At 37.7% G+C, this 21,706-nt stretch overlaps 1 protein-coding gene across 4 annotated transcripts in view; it reads right to left on the minus strand.

Annotated features, from left to right (window-relative positions):
- Positions 1–21,706, minus strand: part of LAMA2 (laminin subunit alpha 2) — a 567,760-nt gene that overhangs the window by 253,403 nt on the left and 292,651 nt on the right. For 2 of the 4 annotated variants that reach the window (XM_072141563.1, XM_072141560.1), the window contains exons 19-23: positions 12,372–12,583; positions 9,359–9,465; positions 6,950–7,216; positions 5,460–5,640; positions 2,824–2,960 (exon numbers count right to left, since the gene is read on the minus strand). In XM_072141563.1, coding sequence (XP_071997664.1) covers positions 2,824–2,960; positions 5,460–5,640; positions 6,950–7,216; positions 9,359–9,465; positions 12,372–12,583 — 904 coding nt within the window. The remainder of the gene's footprint in view (positions 1–2,823; positions 2,961–5,459; positions 5,641–6,949; positions 7,217–9,358; positions 9,466–12,371; positions 12,584–21,706) is intronic. The other 2 variants (XM_072141562.1, XM_072141561.1) reach the window with 1 other exon arrangement.

Genomic DNA, 21,706 nt, shown 5'->3' on the forward strand with positions numbered 1-21,706 from the left:
TCCACATCAAAACATCCATACTGTAGGATACAAAGTTCATCATGCTTGTGTCTCTTTACTATGCCAAGCATAATTTATTAATTGGTCATGAAATAGATCAGCATTAATAAGGATGTCCATGCAAAAACTGTAGTCCTGCAGAAGTTCCATTTTTATCATTTATCATTGATGTCTAGATTTAGAGTTCCTGTAATGATAACAACAAATATACATCTGGACTCTCTTTTCTTACAGCAGGAAGAAGATAAAGTGAAAACTTCAGAAAAATGCAGTACGTAAGTATATCATAAAATACAAGACTTATGCTGAAATGTCAAAGTAAAAAACAATGCAATACATTACTAGTTTCAAAATAAATGAAAATAACAGGGAATTTTGATATCTTTAAAGTCATAAATATGTAAAAAAAATAAGGATAGTACACAAAAAATATGAAAGTCTGACAGGTTGTACATTAAGAGTTGCTAAAGTTTCTGCTTTAAGAATGTAACTTTCTGAGTTATCACCAGCTTTCATGAGTGTTGCAATAACCACCATGTAGAAAAATGACTTGCAAATATCACAAACTATGAGCCGCAGCCCATATATCATTAGTAATTTAAAGGAAGTCTTTCCCAGGGATATTACTGTCATGTTGATATGATATTTTGTAAATTGAAAACAAAATTCTGCATAATGTTTGAGAGTACTGAGGAATATTAAAAGGCAAATCTTATACATAATTAAAAGGAGCTCTTGGTATAAACTAGCATAATTGTTTAATTTGTTTACATGCTCAAAACTCTCAGCACTTTGCACAATACCAAAGCTGCATTCTGAAAGGTCTGTTTAATTGTGAAATTATGCTACACAACAGTTTTTATGTATTTCATATATTAACTTTTCTATAAAATATAGAAATTTAAAAATCCTTGATGTGCAGCAAAAGTAGGTAAATACTAAAATCACACACTACAGTTGGCATTCAACAAGCGATTTACATTTATATGAGAGGATATCATTTTATGATTGTTATAGTAAATCCTACAGAGACCATGGTAATACTCAGGTCGGAGGGAGCCAACTTACTGATAGGGGTTGACACATTTGGGCTCATTTACTAAGGGCTGTGTGCCAGTTTCTTGTCAGACTTTGCACATTCTTCCTAGTGCAAACTGCTTGCACTGGTATTTAAGGAGGGTCCGCGTCACATTTGTGGTTTTCAAGCGGCCCTTTTGTTTTGAGGCTGCACTATAGTTCATGCACTGAAGGGGAGGGGCGTTCTGGTGCTCAGTTGGACCATGCACCAGATTTAACATGCAAAGTCTGGCAAAGTCTAAAATGTGTTGCACAGGGCATGTTAAAGGAAATCTACCATTTGTTTTTATGCATTGTGAGTACCTTGAGAATGCTGTAGCTACACTGATGTAAAAACATGTCTTGTTAAATCCCTGAACTTCGTGATTTTGCTTTAAAATCAATTATAAAATTATGATAATGAGGCTCTGTGGCTGAACTGGGTGCTCTGGTGCTCTAACATTAATTATTCACTGCTCCAGCCTTGTACTTCCCAGCATAAGCCAAGAACACTGTATTCACTGTGTTTTCCCTCACAGGCAGAAGTAATCAATCACTGCACCATCCCTCAGATGATGTGTATAAGTCTTGCAGCTCAGGTTGAATAGTCCTGTCTGGACAGCTCAGACAGCTCCTGTTATGTGTTTATGTATAGCAGCCGGCCTGCATCCAGATTTCCTTAAGTCATGAATTCTATAATTATTTTTTGAGTAAAGCCACTCGGTTCAGAGATTAAATAGGATATGTTTTTGCATCAGTGTAGCTACAGCATTCTTAAAGTATGTTTGGTTCACAATGCATAAAAACAAACGGTAGATTTCCTTTAAAGGTGCACCAAAAATTGTGGTGCACTTTGTCGAAATTGTGTAGAGGGTGCCATGAAGAATGGGCGCCAGAAATCCTGAATCTGGTGGTCTCTCCACACTACACAGGCAAACTGAACATAGTACAGCCTGCACAGTACTTCGTATATGTGCCCTATTGTGCTTTGTGAAGCTTTGGCATCTATCATTATAATGAAAGTATGCTCTGGGGTTTCTCCATTATTATTGTCTGTTTTGGGGGGGGGGGTCCGGTATTGTCTGCTGTATGATTTCTATTATTAATGGTCTGGTTTGGATGCTGTATTCATTGTCTGGTCTTTATTATTATGTATTGCCTGGTCCAGGGGTTATATTAGTTACTGTCTGAATATATTTTGTTTTTTGGTTCGTAGTTATTGCTATACAGTATTTTTTTTTTCATTTCTGATGTGGCATTATAGTGCAACGCTTTGAAGTGGAGCAGTATGAAAATATGGTCTTCAGACCAATAAAGGTTGTGCCCTCTGCTTTAAAGGAATCCTTAAATAAAATCTACACCTTTCAACAGGATGCCAAGAAATGCTGTCACCATTACCATAAAAGGCTATAAAAATTCTAATTATTTCAGTAAAACATTCATCTGCTAACATCTGGAAATTAATTATGGGTTGTAAGTCTCTAGTTGCCACAGTATATTTATCTGACTACACTTGATATCCCATTACCGAAGTAGCACTATACAACAACCATAAAGTGTAAGCATAAAGAAGTGAAGTTGATCCTTCCAATAAATGTTCAACCTGAAATAATATGAAATCATTTGAGAGTTTTCATCTTCAACAACTCCCAAAGGGAAGGAAACTCATCAGCTGAAATATTGACTATCACACCGTGATATGTGTGACCCTGCAACAACATTGGCTACCTGTAATTTACACCACTGAGAAAATATTGATTGGCCAACCTTGCATCCAGTGATAATGCTGTATCCCCAATGATTTGGTGCACACTTATCACACTTCTCTCCAACGGTGTTAGCAGGACAAACACACTGACCAGTTTCTTCATCGCAATTGTTCCCAACATGAGGGCAATCACAAGCTTTATGAGAAAAAAAAACATAAGAGGACAATTACATCACTCATTTAAACCCCTATAATTTGACTTTATGCAAAACAAGCAAAACACTGTAAACACTATTCAAAAGTGAAGTGATTGAACTGTGAGCAATAGTATAAAAAGCCAGTTTTATATGGAAAATCTAGTAATCTCTTAAAGTATTGCTTGTTCAATATAATAATTCATTGTGTTCCCCGGAATCTATAAAGCTGTGACTTAGAATAGCCATTCTCAGCAACACATAAAATTAGTTTGTGTAAAATATTAATTTAAACCTTCATCGCTAGATTAAATAATAACCAGTGTGCATTACATTCCTAAAGGAAACTATGAACAAAGAGCCTGAGATGGACTGCGAGATTCATTCTCTTGGCCTGCAGTGGACTTTTATTCTTATTCTACTTATACCTGCAATTTGCTTCTGATTGAGTTCTCAGGTGCACAGCAAGCATTAGAAACAGTCAAATTGGAAAGTGGGATTTTTAACTTTCATTTGTGATACAACTTGGTAGATTAGTCAACTCTTAACCTGTGAGGTTTTGTATTATATAAATTATTTAACATCTCCTGGGCATGAACAGGCTCATAAAAGAGATTATTTAAGACTTCAGTCACTGCTGGAAATTACTAGTTATGGGGAAAACCAAATTGACTAACAAAGACATATAGGAAAGATTGCTATGTGGACATATTCACGTTACCAGACAGGTTAACTCACCACTTTCATCTGCCAATTAATTTATTAGCAAATTAAAGGAACTCATGGGGGGGGGGGGGGGTCAGTTATCTTATCTCAGTATGTTTTTGCTAGTTTTTCATTTTTCTGTCTGCTTCTTTGGTAACTTGTCAATCTCTTTTTTTCCTTGTGACAAATGGGGGATTTTTTAAGATCTCTTTTTGAGACATTTGTTATAAATGTTGCAAAATTTCCATTTTTTAAGTTTTCCTTAAGTAATATTTAGTCTGGAGTTTTTTGCACCAAAAAATGTTGCACATTTTAGACAATTTGAAATGATAAATGTCATTTGCGACATTTAGCACATATGGAATAGAATAAAAGTGTCTTACTCATGGAAAACAAATGTCCGGCGGACATTTCAAAATGTCCCCGAAAAGAAGCAAAAATTACAATGCGCCAAAGAATGTTTCAAAAAAGATAGAAAAAAAATCTGAAAGAAAAATAAAGATAAATGAACTCCCGATGGTCTGATAGGTGAAGTGCATATCAAGCTTCATGTTATTAAATCGAACCATTTCGAGGGGCGAGGGGGACCTTGATATTAGTACCGATCAACAACTCAATGGTTACTGTGGATGATCTCCAAATACTGTATATTGTATGCAGATTGGAGAAAATTCCAGAAGATCAACCTTCACTGCAGTTTTACACCAAAATGAGGACTTATGATTAGCCAGCATCTTAAAGAATCTCTGGTCTGATAAAACCAAGATTGGAGAAAACCAGGCACTGTTCAAACTATCCCTTCATTGAAGCATGGTGGTTGCAGCATCACGCTTTTGGAGTGTATTTCAGCTTCAGGGAAAGTAGACCAGGAATGTTTTAGGGAAAACTAGATGGAGGAAGATATTCTTAGTGAAAACCTGATTCATCCTAAGCAAATGCACTCAGGCAAGACAACAGAGAAATAGCTTGGAGACAACTCTGTAAATGTCCATATGTGGCTCACCTACGAAAATGACTTTTAAATGATTTTACCTATCCAACCTGACAGATGTTTGAAAACCTACAGAGATGAATGTTAAACAAAACTCCACTCTCCACTAGCAGCTTTTGTTTGAATAGTACTACAGTTACTTAAAGGAGATGTGCAACTGGCATCCCAGCACTGCCTCCTAATTGCAACGTCATTCTCTGGCCATCCATAATTAGGAGGCAGGCTGGGTTTTACATGGAGTAGACAGAGCAAACTGCAGGAGGCAGGATTGCCTGTCTGCAGGAGGTGGTTTTACCTGACTGCAGGAGGAAGGGGTTGCCTGACTGCATTGTACAAAAGAATAAAAGTTGACTTTTCATTCATGCTGCAACCTAGAAATATCCTAAAAAGATCTCCAGGTGACGTACAAATTCGAGAAGAAGGTACTGATTATGGGCTTGAGTAGTTTAGTTTAGTGATAGGTTCCCTTTAAAAAGTTGTAGATTTTGGAAGTTAGGGAGCGAAAAACTAAAACATAAAATGGTAGAAGTCCAAACTTGGGAGAATCAGTCTAGAGAAAGGTTTGAATGTTTAATGTTATAACCACAAGTACAAATTGCATGTAAAATTGCATGTAAAATAAGCCACATGTGATCAAAGGTTTTAAAAATATCATTTTTTAAGTATGTTTTGTCATAGTCATAATCAGTATTGATTTGTTAACCATTTTATAGTGTGAAAATGTAAAAATGATAAGTCCAGAATTTTAATCAGAATTTGGGATCAATAGAAATATTTAATAGAAAGGAAGCAAAGCAATACTTACGGGTACAACCACCTTCTTGGAAGTCAAAATATCCACGGTCACAATGGTCACATTTATCTCCTGTCACTCCTGGCTGACAACGACATTGGCCATTATCATCACAGTCAAATGACTTGGATCCAAAAGAATTGCAGTTGCAGGGGACACATCCTTGTGCATGAACAGGGCCATATGTCTGAGGCTAAAATAGGTAAATCAATTTTAAAAACTATATGTATATTATACAACATATAAATACATACATACATTAATATTCATCATTTTAGAGCATGCTAGTAAAGTTATTGTTCACATTGAGCAGCCCTATTACTGTATGTCAATTTTATTGAACACCAAGTATTATTTTACCACTTTTCACCACTTTCCAGATTCCTACATACAACTTGAGCAGAAAGAAGCCAATATGGATTATTCTACCAGGACTCTGTGATTGTATTGCAGGAAGCTACTGTGAGGTTAGTTTTAAGAGAAAATATAAATGTAAAATTAAATAATTGTCTGTTATTAGATTTCAACTATACTCTAGAGCTGAGAGTTGCTCTTTTTAACATGCTCTTGACTTTGGTAAATCGGGTCTTCTTGTAGTAAACCCCTTTATCAGCTTCTTGTGCTCTGATGGAATAAATAAAAGAGCTGTAGAAAAAAATCCAATATCTCTATACAAAGAAAAACAAACGAAACCAAATGTACAAGAAACACTCTAAAACATGCTTTGAAAACCAAATGCCCAGAGAAGGTGGGTGATGGTTGCTGCAGAGTCAGAGGTATATAAAGAGACAGAGAAAGTTTTGCAGAATTGCAGGCTGGGTTGGAAAGATTGATAGGGACCAGGGGACATCTCATGCCTTGCTATTCTGTGTAGTTTACTTTTGCATTCACAAAGCTGCATATGCTCAACTTTCCTGACAGCTACACACAGAGAGCATCACCTGATCTCCCCCTCCTCCCTCTAGAGTGAACAGGGAGAAGCAGCCCCTCCCCTCTGTGAAACCATTCTGGAAACAACTATAGGGACTGGCAGGGATAATCAGCACAGCCTGAGACAGCTAGTGCAGAGCCAAGCTAAACTGAGGAAGATAGCAATAAAACTGCTAGAAATAAGTAATCAAGATAATATACAAAGTTATTCTACATTGTGCTTTAATGTGCTACCACCAATGAGCTAGCAGTAGAGACACTGTTTTTCACAGTTTCTAAATGAAATTATGAATATAATATGTCCATCATTAAATTATTTTTGCACATAATGGCAGAGGTGTCTGTATGGTCTTCAAATAGCATTATTCCGCATCCAATTGTGTTAAGCAGTGTTAGGTCCTTATCGAATATTCAACAAATCTAGTATTGATGCACACTCAAAATGGCAGATCAATGGGATGCCAATAAACGGATATTATTAAAAAGAAAAAAATAACCCATTATTTATGTCTGACAAATTTTAATGGCACACAACTCCACTCCATGCATGAAAGGGGTGCACAGCCAATTACCGGAATAGCTGGTTTGTATGCCCCCCGGGGACAACCTCTTGATGTAGGGTAATTCCATCTCCTACTAGGAAGACCCTGGAAACTCTGGGATTTCGAAGTGGGATTTTTTCTTTCATATGCCTGTCTTCTAAACTCACATCGTTTCCCAAAGTACTCAGGTTTACAGATACATCTCCCTGTAATATCACAGCGCTGGGACATTGAGCCGCTGACACTGCAGTTACAAGGCAGACATACCTGCTTGTCAGTTTCCCACCAACAGTTTGGCTTTAAAAGCAGAAAAACAAAAGGAAAGCATAAGAAAAAGGCAAAAGAATGCCAAAAACAATGAAAGGAAAGAGATATTGTAATGCTGCTGAGCTCTGACATTCATGCAACATGATGATATTACAAGATGGAACACAATGTCTTCTTGAAGAATATAACAACTGACATTATCCAATGAATATTTTATGCTTTTCCTACAGCACATAACACAGAAGATTATGCAGTAATTGTAATTAAATGATTGATGATTCTGGACAAATGTTGCTCCATCATTTCTTCACTTACAGTTACAAATCACTGCTTTAGTGAAAAATATAGAAAGACTACTAAATAGAAGGGATTAAACAGATAAATATAAGTTTTGAATATGCTCCCCACCAAATCTTGACTACACAACAACGGGATCAAAATGTCAATGTATACTTTTCTGTGCCATTTTATTGTGAGACATTTGTACACTACAAAAATTGATGAAACTACAATGATAAATTACCATAAGCATATGGAAACGACCATAAGCTACCTGTACCATATTGTTTTCATATGAGTAGCATATACAGATACATTGGCATACATGCATTTACAGGTAAAAAATGTCACATACATATATACATATATACATACATATATACACACATATATATATATATATATACATATATATATATATATACATATATATATATATATATATATATATATATATATACATACATATATATATATATATATATATATATATATATATATATATATACATACATATATATATACATATATATATATACATACATACACATATATATATTCCATTCCTGACTTCGCTCCTGTGCCGCCTGTCCTGACCTTCCGCTATGTCCCCACTCTGATCCCGTGCTGCCTGTCCTGACCTCCTACCTGTCTCCGACTCCATCTCTGACAAAGTTGAGCAACCTGGTGGTACCACGCCGCAGCAAGTCCAGCTCGCTTTTACAGTCAGCTCCTAGGTATTGGCTTACTTAATCGACCGCGGTGGTTCAATGGGTCCACTTCCCCTGAATCCTGACAGTGTGTGTGTGGGAGGATATAAACATGAATGTTGTAGTTTAAAGTTTATACTCTACCAACAGAAAAAAAACTGTTTTTCTTTTTCTAGTTTTTTTTTTCTGAATAAAATAAAATAATGTATTTTGCCTTGTGTAATTCTTTTGTCATGACGGTAGACCAATATATTTACCAAGCAGTAGCTAAAGCCTCATACTTAAATTGAGTGCTCTACAACTTCTACTGAAGAATACTTTGCCAAATTGTGCATTGAAAGTTTTCTAAAAGAGCAATATCTTAAAGAAAATACTATTTTATATAGAAACTTATTTCCTCTGTGTTTAGACCAAACTGTAGATTTTAATATCTCGTAAAAGTTAAACTGTTAATGTCTGCATCTGTGATCTCTTTTAACCATTATTGTATTTCTACACTTATGCCCTTTAAACTCTGTTATCCAGTGAATTGATTACAGGAAAACCCAATACTTTGCATTAGAACTGTGCGCCAAGGCCTGGTATTCTTGTATTAATAAAAGCATGCTTTAGTTGAAAAGGCCCTGGCTTAAGATGATGAATAGACTCTTCAAACACTTTTAGCAGAAGTGAATAGCAAAGCAAATCAACAGAAAATCAACAGGATTTGTAGGACAGCTTCTCCCTTATATTCATCTGTGGAAGTAAAATGTTAGAAATAAGAGCATGCAGTTTATGTCAGAAGAAAACTGAAGTGCTCCTGAAATGTATTATGATAAAACCATTTTGACACCACAGTAAAGCAAAAATCAATGCATGAATCATATGTTCTGAGCAAGATTTGGATCAAAATACAGAAAAGTAGTCTGAGGTGGAGGCTGCGGATTTTAGATACTCTTCAATGACTACAAGTTGTACATCTACCTACGTAATTTATGAAAATCATTCTCAGGCCTATTAAGCTGCTCTTACAGACAAGTTTATTTCATAAAAAATCTTTTAGTGCTTTCCTTCACAAAGGCCTGTGTTAGTTTCAGGAAATGCATACTGTACATCCTTCAGATGAACAGCAAGTTTAAAAGATTTGGGAAAAAAGATTATATTATATATATGTCCATGACTTACAGTGTATATAGAAACTTACCAAGCACTCATCACACTGGCGACCTTTTACATTGATTCTGCACTCACACTGTCCTGTCTGAAGATTACAAGAACTGGATATAGAGCCATTGAGATTACAGTTGCATGCTGTAACACAAAATAATGCACAACTTAGTATACTACATCACTCCCTGGAGAGCCTTAAAGAACAACTGTAAAGTATATAAACCTTTGTCTAAATGTTCATTAAGCAAAAATAAGCAATTTTCTAATTTACTCTAATTAGCTACCTGCAGGTGTTTAGCTGATAGCAGAGGTTTTACTTTATCCCCTTGCTGCTCTACATTTGCCAAGCTTTCTGGTAACCATAGGAAAGCGTACAGGATGAGAGTAGGCTCGTTGGGAGCGGTAGTAGTAGAGTAGTGCAAGAAAACAAGAGCTTGAGTGACGTCACAAGCATGTGACTCATCATATGCTTCAGGTAGACCAATTACACACATGCAATCCTAATGTCCTGATTCATATGAATGCCCATATGAATAAGAGCTCTGGCCTCAGTGCCCTTAGCTGGTTTCACATCCAGGAAGTACCACCCCCTTCAGGAATAGCTGAATATGATTTCATTAAAAGGGATGATATATATACCATGATGTATCAAAAGCATGATACATGTATCATTGGATTTTTTGTCAAAGGCTTTCTGCAGCTATGCTAAAACTATTTTTTGTCAGTAACTTTACTGTAACTCTTCTATCCTTAATGAGTTAACTACCAAGCTTAAAATAAATTTTGTGAATCTTAGTCATTAAACACAGCTGTATTCTTTCATCTGGTTGATATCCTTGTTTCAAAGATTTAATGACATTGGTTTACAGTGTAGAGACCATTCAGTTGTTTTTGGAGAGACAGTTTGTTCCCTCTATTTAGGAAATAATTCATATATTTTACATAATGCTACATAATGAGTCCATTGCTCATTTTTAAGAGATTTATTCTAGTTTCTTCTTAGTCTTGTTTCTTAGTCTAATTTGACTTGGGTGGATTTTCTGGGTGCTAAATTGCACTTGTGCATGCCATAACATTGCTTTCTGGTGTAGAGAATACAACTTTTGTGAGTGACATATTGGAAGAGAAAGACACAAGGAAGCAAGAGAATCGGGAGCTCCGGTCAGAACTTATTTTCTATGTTTTACAACTATCTTTTGTCTAAAGAACTGGATTTATTAGATAAATAAAGTGAATATATGCAATAGCTGTGTACCATGAGCTGTGGTGCAAATATGGAAAAGTAGCAGAAAATGCCAAAAAAGCAAACTGCTCAAAAATGTTTGAATTTGAAAGAATAATAAAGATTGATCTCCCCATGTGACTCTACAAGGATAATCAGTACTTTACAAGAACCTTGCAAATTAAAAATATAAACGGTGAGAGTCTTTGATGGCAGCTCTTAGGTGCTCATAGAATCTTCATTCTACCTCTGCAAAAACAAATTCATTCAATTAATGAAGAAATGTTTTTCTGTATAACTGGTTTCTGCCATCTGCTTGTAAAACACTGGACACACATTACACATCTTAGATGGAAGCTTTCTGAAGTGTTGGCCTGGAGAACTTTGGTATATTCTAGTTACACATTTTGATGCAGTTCTTTGGTGCATTGTGCAGAATATGCCAATAACTGCTCTCAACTATGATTGAATCCTTGTTGTAAATGAAATGTGTAAACATTCGGCAGATATGGATAATGGGAACACTTTTTGACACTGTACATTTGGAAATTAAGCAGTACATTAAATGAGCAGATCATAAAATTTTAATTCAATTTGCGTACACAATGCAGTATTCACAAATGCTGATCCTGATCCTCCAGCTAAAGCAGCAAAATCATAATAGCCTAATCAGTAAATGATGGGAAATCTAAGGCAATCTTTCAGAAAAGTCTTTATAATTTGAATACTGTACATACTCTGATAGAATGTACTTTTTAAATGGGTGTCTACCACCTTTCACATCACCCACAAGTAAAACTAGCAATGTAAAGAGCATTTTATACACTTACTAGACAACTAATTCTTGTTCATCTTTGATCTATTATTTTATCAAAAATATTGTTAAAATATTTATTCAAATTAACTTCTAGGTGCTCCAAGGCAAAGTTGTGCATGATTGGGTACCTGTGTTTTCCTTTCTATGCTACCCAGCACCATCCAAAACAATTGTTTTCAAAATGATTGTCAATCCTCTATACAGATTTTGGCTCTTCTTAATTCTGGGATTGCTAATGCTCAGTTCAGTCAAGGCTGGCTATTGTTTGTTCTGTGACCTGTGGTATTCCTTTCTGTTCTCCTGTTCCCTGTTCCCGAGCCTGTGTAACCTAGTACTGGACTGCAACCCTGTGTACCCCAGCCTGAGCCAGAATTCTGGGTACACCCAACCTGAGCCAGACCCTAGTGTACCCCAGAACTGTACCAGATCCTTTAACCTGTTTGTGCTCCTGTGTGTACCTGGAACCACTTCACTGTCCTGTACCCCATTGTGCAGTCACCTTAAACCTCCGTCTTTCCCCCAAAGTAAGAGAACGGAATGTTGACCAGCAGTATCCGACCTTTAAGGTTTGTTGGACTTGTTCAGTAGGGGACGGTGGTTATGGTTGAGTTTAGGGCTGTCGCCCCTTGCTCTTCCTAGCCATTAAGAGGGTGTACAAATTAAAAAACCTCTGCACTACCAGACCTGACACTTGCCTGTTGTCGCCAATAAACAAATTTCCATAAAATTATAACAGAATAGAATTGGGAAATAATTAAATTGTCTAGAAAGATTATAAAGGGCCCTACATATTCCTAGTATTACTTGTAGGTGAGTTTTGATTGCTATTTTGTTTTTTTAAACCACAACAATCCTGTGCATGGGTAAAGTTTGATATTACAGCTCAACTCTACCTATGTGAACTAGGCTGAGCAGCCATTCTAGGCACAACTGCATCCTAATTCTGGTCCTAGGCAACCCATTTATGTATACTTTTCAGTATATATATGTATGCAAACTGATACTTACGCTGACAGCTACTCAGCCCAAGAGCATCTCCAAAATATCCCTCTGCACATTTATGGCAATATTCTCCTATCACTCCTGGCTTACATATATGGCAAGCTCCTGTTTCAGCATCACAACAGTCTGGAGCTGAAAGGTCAAGGTTGTTGTTGCATTGGCATGGTTTACATGAACCTCCCGGAACTAAGGGTTGGCCAAAGTAACCGTTGGCACATCTGTAGGACACAATAGAAATTAATAGTGTAATGAACAAATCGATAAAGACAGCATGGTAATAAATGGACATTAACTGACATATTCCGATCTGTGGCAAAAGTATTTAAATAGTTTCTTACTGTATATTAAATATTTACATTACTCTAACTTATACTTCATGATTCATCCGAATAATCAATGAATAGACTTTGTAAGTATAAATAAAATACTTATATACACTAATTGTTGTTTAGAAAGGCAAATAGAAGATACAGGCTGCCACAGAGTCGGGTGAAATCCATATAATATTGTTACATGCTGGAAAAACATATGGTAGGATGCAATTCACAACAAAACCATTGGCTGATCACCCAGGAAGATTATATGGGATGGACAAATCATGGTATAGTAATACAAAATCGTGTACATTTTAATGCTTGTCAATGTCATCTCAAATCATACATATCTAAAGGCTAGAAATAGCTGCAGTATTCTGTGTTGTTGTGTTGTGTTAATTGCCACTTTAATGCCTTGCCTTTATTAGCACATGTTTACCTGCAGCCACATCTTTTGGCGTTATTTTAAATCTATGCACTTCTCCCTCATCTTCACAGGGTAGTGTATCACCGAGCATTGTATTCTAGCTGCTATTACAAATATCCTTTGGTGTAGGAAAGGTTATACACCATTCATGGCATAAGAACTACATATCTGAATGCAGCTTGGTTGCATTGGAACTGGCTATTATGGAAATACATTTCTTACCACACAACTTAATCCCTATAATAAGACTGAAAAATTATTTAAAGATCCCATATAAGTCCAATATGGTTAACTCTCTCCCCTCATCGGTGGGCCTCAACTGTCATCTTTAGAAAGTCCAGCAGCTCAGCTACACCCCCTTTGCCTCTCATCTCCAGCAGAAAGCTTAGTGTGTTCTTTGCTGCTCTTCCTAAGCCATACCCTGCTCTATTAAACCCAAAAATGTATTATACAGCATTGGTGCTACTAACCAAAAAAATTGAAGGCATGGATTTAAATATTTTGTATGGTAACCCAAATGTAAGCAATAGTGTAAAGCTGAGATAGCTGGCCTGGGTAGTGTTTGAACATTCTTCCATACAACTATACCTGTATCCTGATAAATACACTCACCGGACACTTTATTAGGTACACCATGCTAGTAACGGGTTGGACCCCCTTTTGCCTTCAGAACTGCCTCAATTCTTCGTGACATAGATTCAACAAGGTGCTGGAAGCATTCCTCAGAGATTTTGGTCCATATTGACATGATGGCATCACACAGTTGCCGCAGATTTGTCGGCTCCACATCCATGATGCGAATCTCCCGTTCCACCACATCCCAAAGATGCTCTATTGGATTGAGATCTGGTGACTGTGGAGGCCATTTAAGTACAGTGAACTCATTGTCATGTTCAAGAAACCAGTCTGAGATGATTCCAGCTTTATGACATGGTGCATTATCCTGCTGAAAGTAGCCATCAGATGTTGGGTACATGGTGGTCATAAAGGGATGGACATGGTCAGCAACAATACTCAGGTAGGCTGTGGCATTGCAACGATGCTCAATTGGTACCAAGGGGCCCAAAGAGTGCCAAGAAAATATTCCCCACCAGCCTGAACCGTTGATACAAGGCAGGATGGATCCATGCTTTCCTGTTGTTGACGCCAAATTCTGACCCTACAATCCGAATGTCGCAGCAGAAGTCGAGACTCATGAGACCAGGCAACGTTTTTTTCCAATCTTCTACTGTCCAATTTCGATGAGCTTGTGCAAATTGTAGCCTCAGTTTCCTGTTCTTAGCTGAAAGGAGTGGCACCCGGTGTGGTCTTCTGCTGCTGTAGCCCATCTGCCTCAAAGTTTGACGTAATGTGTGTTCAGAGATGCTCTTCTGCCTACCTTGGTTGTAACGGGTGGCGATTTGAGTCACTGTTGCCTTTCTATCAGCTCGAACCAGTCTGCCCATTCTCCTCTGACCTCAACAAGGCATTTCCGCCCACAGAACTGCCGCTCACTGGATGTTTTTTCTTTTTCGGACCATTCTCTGTAAACGCTAGAGTTGGTTTGTGCGTGAAAATCCCAGTATATCAGCAGTTTCTGAAATACTCAGACCAGCCCTTCTGGCACCAACAACCATGCCACGTTCAAAGGCATTCAAATCACCTTTCTTCCCCATACTGATGCTCGGTTTGAACTACAGGAGATTGTCTTGACCATGTCTACATGCCTAAATGCACTGAGTTGCCGCCTTGTGATTGGCTGATTAGAAATTAAGTGTTAACGACCAGTTGGACAGGTGTACCTAATAAAGTGGCCGGTGAGTGTATATTCCTTGCTATACCATTCTGTAAGGCCATACAATGACATCACTGTGCCATATGCACCTGGTGACATGGAAGTTCAGCACTCTGTAACAGCTGCTCGTGTCACAGAAGCAAATCAGTTTGGTAAGAAAGACATAAATGACAAGAATTTTTGAGGATTTGCTGAATTGGTGTGAATATATTAAATATACTATGTCCTATTTCACATTAAAAGAATTAAACAGAGCACACCCATCAACCATAATGCCTTCTACCCTACACCCTCAGAAAAAAATATCAAATTTTATATCTGGTAATGTCCTTGATGCAGAGTTAAAAGAGAGATTTGGAATAAATATGTTGAATGAGTGTCGGACAATTGTGAAAGGTCTTACTGCAGCAGCTACTGAATTACAGACTGTGAGAATATTAATGTACCATTGTGATAAAGTACAGTAGATTTCAGAACATAATGCCTGAGGCTAAATTCCTAATTAACTCCCTGAAATATCTTGCATTTTGTTACAGATGACTGGCAACATAGAACTTTTTAGTAGAAACCTGGCAGATGCCATATATTTTACTGCAATATTTATTAGGCAAATACAGTCTAATGTGCCTGAAACTCACCAAAAGGACAAGCCAAATTAATGATAACATATCTGAATGAATCGTATAGCATGAAAATATATGACACTATCTGAAGGAGTGTAAATTGAAACTTTAGAAGGGAAGTATAACTTGAAATGCAATTACAGAGCTTTCATATAAGTAGATGGAGGCAGCCTTTATATAACCCAGATAATATCCTAAAACTATAATTTCTTAGCTGAGTAGTTGCCTGCATTGGATTATCTGAGGGCAGTGGATATCTATAGGTTTGAAATTCTGCTCTTTCCAATGAGTGGGACAATTATTCAGTTTGGTGTTCTAGTCCTATTTTTAAGGTGAACCCGTGACATTAAAAATGTAGTCTGATATGGTAGGCAGGCAGAAGTAAGCAGACTGAAAAATAGTTTTTTGGGAAAGTTCCTGTTTAACAGTGCAAATTGTTAGCTATTTGTTTAAATCTCTGTTAATTCTGTGGTTTGGAGTCTAGTGGGTGATTGACAGCCTTGACTTTGTCTGTCTGGGGGCCACCTCTTTTTCAGTGAGGACCATTGGAACAGCATTTCCTATGATGATATCACTGGATAAGTGACCCCAGCAGCCCATTTTCCTTTAGAACCCTCCACTACTGTAAACTTTACTCCCCATGTTGGAGCTAAATATAAATCATACAGAGAATCTTGCAGCAGCCTCTTTGTGACAGTCTATACCTACTCCTGCTGCTTCTTTTATGTTTAAGCTTCTTATGAGGAGAAGCACATAAAGGCCAAGTCAAACATTATTGCATGTGATCCAACTTTCAACTTTTTGGGCCATTGTGGACTGATACTTTGGCTGTTTATGAGGGGTACATTCATCCACATGTAATGGGGAATCATCACTTCTTGCACCACACATTCATTCAGCTGTGCCTGACTATTTGCGTTCCCTGCAGCGTTACTTAGTTGCCCTGTCTTCTGTAAATAGATTGTCTACTCTGCTCCCATCTGCATGGTGTTCACCTTGCTGCTGTGCACTCATTCTAGACAAGGTTAGGGTTTCCTGTATTTTTCACAGGGCTATTTCATTGTCAGCTCTATCACAGGCATCTACACCATTGCAGCCCCCCTCACTGATGTGTCAAACTCTTCTGTATTGTATCCTGCCTGTTACTTCCTATCACTAGCCTCCTCCATAACCATTAAGGGGTACATCCTTGCACACCATCACATTGTCAGAACTGAACATTTTCCAACTGTTAAAATGATCACCCCAAAATAGTAATACAACTTAGGAAGGATTTGAAGAGCAACAAGATAGAATAATATGAAAACATTATCAAAAATAGCTATATCATGGGGAAGAAAAGTCACATGAGGTGGTAAGTTCTCTGTAATTGGCTATAAGTCCTCATTAGCCATGTGAAATATTATTGTTGCGTGGCTTATAGCAAAATTGCTTTGGAAAGCACCATATTGTTTGCAATTTTACATAATGTTTCTTGCTATATAAAACACTTTCTAAATATGTCTTCATACTTTACCGTATTTTTCGGACTAGGTGCGCCTTACAGTCCGGTGCGCCTTATATATGAACCAAACTAACAAACAACAGCTGCCTTGAACTGTGCAGAGTTCTGCCACCTACTGGTCATTCCTCCTTATAATCAGGTGCGCCTTATAATATGGTGTGTGCCTTATATATGAACCCAGACGTTTTAGCAGGCATTTATTGATGATGCGTCTTATAGCCAAAAAAATACGGTAAGTTAATTGTATTTCATAAATGAATATTTAGACCAAAAGTTCTAAAGGGTTTCTTTTTTTGTCTTTTATTTGTCTAGAATTTGTAAATTTTTAGATATTTGTTATTCGCCTAATTGTAAATTGCAGTAAAATGTAGTGGTAATGTGTAAATAAAGATAAAATGTTATCATTGTAAAATTAAAGATTAAATAAAAATTAATTAAAATTAATTAATTAAATTAGGATTCAATTAAATATTACAATTAAAGATTAAATTGTATCATTGCAGATTAGAAGCTAAACTTTGTACTTGTGATGTAGATATCCTGAACTTCATGTGCTTTAATACATCTACGAAAGTGGACTTGATGTCCAGTGGAGTTTTATTGAATTAAAGGAAGTGAATCCTACATAGTACTGATGTCACCAGTTTTTGAAGTCATTAACATCACAGCCAGCCGCTTAGCTGTGATATGATGACTGCTAAAGCAGACAGGAAAGGAATGACAGAAATAGAATGCAGTAACAGGAAGACCAACAGCAGGTCTGACGCTACAGGACAGGTGACTGACTGCATATTCATTCAAATAGCCTATTCAAACCACACACAGTGACCTCAAGAAAAAACAATATATTTGCAATCATCTCTTTTAAGTGGTTAACAAACAATATTCATTATACTGATAGCTTAAAATGAATTAAAAGCCGCTAACTTTACACTTCTAATATTTTCCAGGTCAAACGGGTTAATTATGGCTTTTAAAGAACATGTAAGTGCTTGAATAATGCATTTATAGGGCTCAAGACTCTGTTTTCCAATTAGGCAAGATAAGTAAGTGATTGTTACGAAACAGTGTTACATATTATTCTGCTGTGACCTGGGCAGAAGCAAAAAATGATCATGGGATCACAACAGATGGCACATGGGGAAAACTGTACTGCACAATGGCCAAAAAAGATTTCTACTTATTGTCTGACAATAAAGGCTCATCCACTACTTATGTACAAATAAGTATTATACGAGCCATAAACTAGAAATGCAGCAGATCCTCACACTGGAATAATGTGCAGAAAATCTGAAGTGGATAGTATAGTATCAGGCACGGACTATCTGTAGGTGTTGGTGGTTACATTTAGGGTACTGTACCTGCACAAGAACATGCCAAAATCATCTGTGAGTGCTAAACATCCATTTTTCATGGTCCTCACAAATTATCGTTTAGATGCTAGAAGACTTATAAAGGCTTGTACTGGTAAATCTCCCGCTTCCACCACCTCCACATCAAGTGGGTTGGAAAGGAATATAGAGTCAGAGTAACTAATAAATGCGCCAGACAGGGCCATAGCCACTTATTATATCTGCTATGGAGTGGGCGGCAACAGGTACATCAAGAGTCCAAGAGTCCCCCCTACCCCATGAGTGATTGGTTAAAATACAGTTCTGACTAGGACATGCTCTACTATTTTAATGGATCAGTAGCAATATTTGTTAAAGTAACAGCTATAGGCACAAATCCATGAAAAAGTATTGCAGTAATTGCAGCCATGTGCCAACCATTCTAAAATGTGTTGACTGCTATGAGCTTTCCAGGGGCAAAATATCAAGAACATTCAGACTGAGGCTTCTCAGATTGGAGAGGCAATCTTTTATAAGAAAAGGGAATTCAGATTCCTTCTGCCTATGTAGAATAGTGAATTATAGGGGATCTATTAAAGGAGTTGGCCCCTTTACATGCCTTTTGTAAAGTGTGTAAGTGTGTGGGGGGGCAGAATATTAGGTAATTTACATCTGTTAAACGTTCTGCTCTGCTTTTTTGATATGTAAAGTGAAGCCTCCTGTCTTTTACCTCAGCCACACATTCCTGTCCATAAAATGACCTCAGATGGGGAGTCAAGTGACTGTCCATGAGCAGGACCTTGATCTTATATTCTTAAATACTATCATAAGTTCCTGACAGAGAAGTTGCTCATGGACAGATAGAGGACACCCTCCATCTGAGTCCATTTTATGGTCAGGAATGTCTTGCTGATAAAACAGGTAAAAGACAGGAAACTTCAGTTTACATATCAAGAAAATTGGAGCAGAACTTTTAATACATGTATATTGGTAAATTACCTAACCTCCTGCCCCCCACACTTACACACACATTGCAAAAAAACAACCACTTTACGTTACTAACCATTCAACCTAGTAAATCATCTCAGCTCATAATAGCTTTTAGTAGCTCCATGATAAAGAATTGTTTCCATTCTAATTGTTGAAGGGTTATCCATGTCAGTGATAGACTAATCCAATATAACAGTAAATCCAGGTGGTAAGAAAAGTCATTATGCTGCTTATTGAGATGCTATAGATTTACCACTAAATTTGTATTAAAATGTGTTTCTATAGTAACCTCTTTCTTTTATAGAAGACAAAGCTAAGCCTTTTTGTTCTATTAAATCTGATTTTTTTTTTTTTGTGCAAAAAAGACTTCAGTCTATTACAGATCAAGGCTATCATAGCTACAGATCGCCTCCACAAATGACATCATGGGGGTGACAATGCAATGTGGCGCTTCCACCACTTAAATTACTGCGGTCACGTTTATGAGCTTCACTGAGAATAGGCATTGACCAAATTCTTTAAAATTCTTCAGAGTATGATAGCACTGTATAAGGAACATGAACATTACTAATAATTACCCTTTTCACTATTTGTTAAAACCTATTGCATCAAATCATTGTCATATAGCACCAATATACATATCATATTTATCAGATATCTCGTATAGTATATTTGTTACATAGGTCTACAGTGAAAAACTGAGACTTTACTTGCCTACTAGTGTTGAGAGGACCTGAATACCCACCAAAAACAGAGGTATCTAAAGAGTTAACACCTGCAATCAGTGAGTTCTGACTCTTTAAATACAACTGGCAAAGTCGCAAGTGGCAGTTAACTCAATGGAGCAAAAGCATGTGGGCACTAACATGCTGGCGGCAATGTTTGCAGACATTTTTGGGTGGGTCATTGCTCTTGATGACATCATCAGGGAGTGGAAACAGCAGTGCACCAGCATGCTAGTCCTGTCCTCCATTGTTTTAAATGCCATAGACAACTTTGCCAGTGGCATTTAAGGAGTTGAGAACCACAATTGGTGCCAGCAACATTCGTGGGCATTACCATTGGAAGGGGTTGAGCTGAACCCGACCCAAACTTTGGTATGAATCCAAACTTTGTGGTTCTGGTCCAGTCAACAATATTGCCTATGTAAAGAAAAAATATTTTTTCCAAAATGTTGTCCACCAGGTAGAATAGTATAGAAAGAAAAAGGTATAGAAGCAACACAAGTAGTGAGGAAGCATTACAAGTAGAAAATCACAAACAGTATATCCGCCAATATGAGAAAGAGACAGCGGGGCACACAGAAGACCTTAAGCAGAGGTGTCCTTTCATCAGAAAAAAATAGACAACAATGACCGGAAAAAAAACAAAAGAACAAAAAAGACAAAGAAGGCATGGAAAAAAACAAGGAAAGAGAAGGGTAGGGGCATCACCAAAATGGACAATGGATTGAAAGGTAAGCCATGAATATATATGGGTTGGAGAGATTATAAACTCTAACTGTTGAACACAACACTCAAAGCCAATACCTTCATATCTATACACCTTAAACATGTTCAGTACTATTTTTAGTTTTAATTTTATTAAAAAAAATTTTAGTTTTTAATTTTACTAAACATCTGATTTTATTTGCAAGACTATGCACAATGTATGCCCGCCATACAAAGGAAGGGCGGACATACATCAGTGCCGGGTAGAGGAGAGGGGAGAGTGCTTCTCACCCCCGCCCCTCTCCATAGGAATACACAGCGCTTTGCGCCGTATTCCGTAGAAAGATAGGACGTGTCCTATCTTTCTACGGGCTGCAGTACAGTACGATGCCGCACGTGTGAGGGTATGACACACGTGCGCGTGTATGGGGGACATATATAAGCTGTATATACGTCGGCCGTATATACGTCCTCCTCGTGTGAATGTAACCTTAGCCAGTAATGTCTGGTGCCAAAATTTACCAAACTGTTCCAAACATCAGTCAATGGGGGTCATTTACTAAGGGCCCGATTCGCGTTTTCCCGACGTGTTACCCGAATATTTCCGATTTGCGGCGATTGTACCTGAATTGCCCCGGGTTTTTGGCGCACGCGATCGGATTGTGGCGCATCGGCGCCGGCATGCGCGCGACGGAAATCGGGGGGCGTGGCCGAACGAAAACCCGACGTATTCGGAAAAACCACCGCATTTAAAAACCGAAAAAGTGTCGCTCGGGAAGCGCTTACCTTCACCTGGTCCGAGGTGGTGCATTCCGGCGCGTTGAGATGATTTTCAGCGCAGCAGCGCCACCTGGTGGACGGCGGAGGAACTACCTTCACAAATCCCGTCCGGACCCGAATCCTGTGCAGAGAATGCGCCGCTGGATCGCGAACGGACCGGGTAAGTAA

The sequence above is a fragment of the Engystomops pustulosus genome, chromosome 3 (genome assembly GCF_040894005.1).
Source record: "Engystomops pustulosus chromosome 3, aEngPut4.maternal, whole genome shotgun sequence".
NCBI lineage: Eukaryota > Metazoa > Chordata > Amphibia > Anura > Leptodactylidae > Engystomops > Engystomops pustulosus.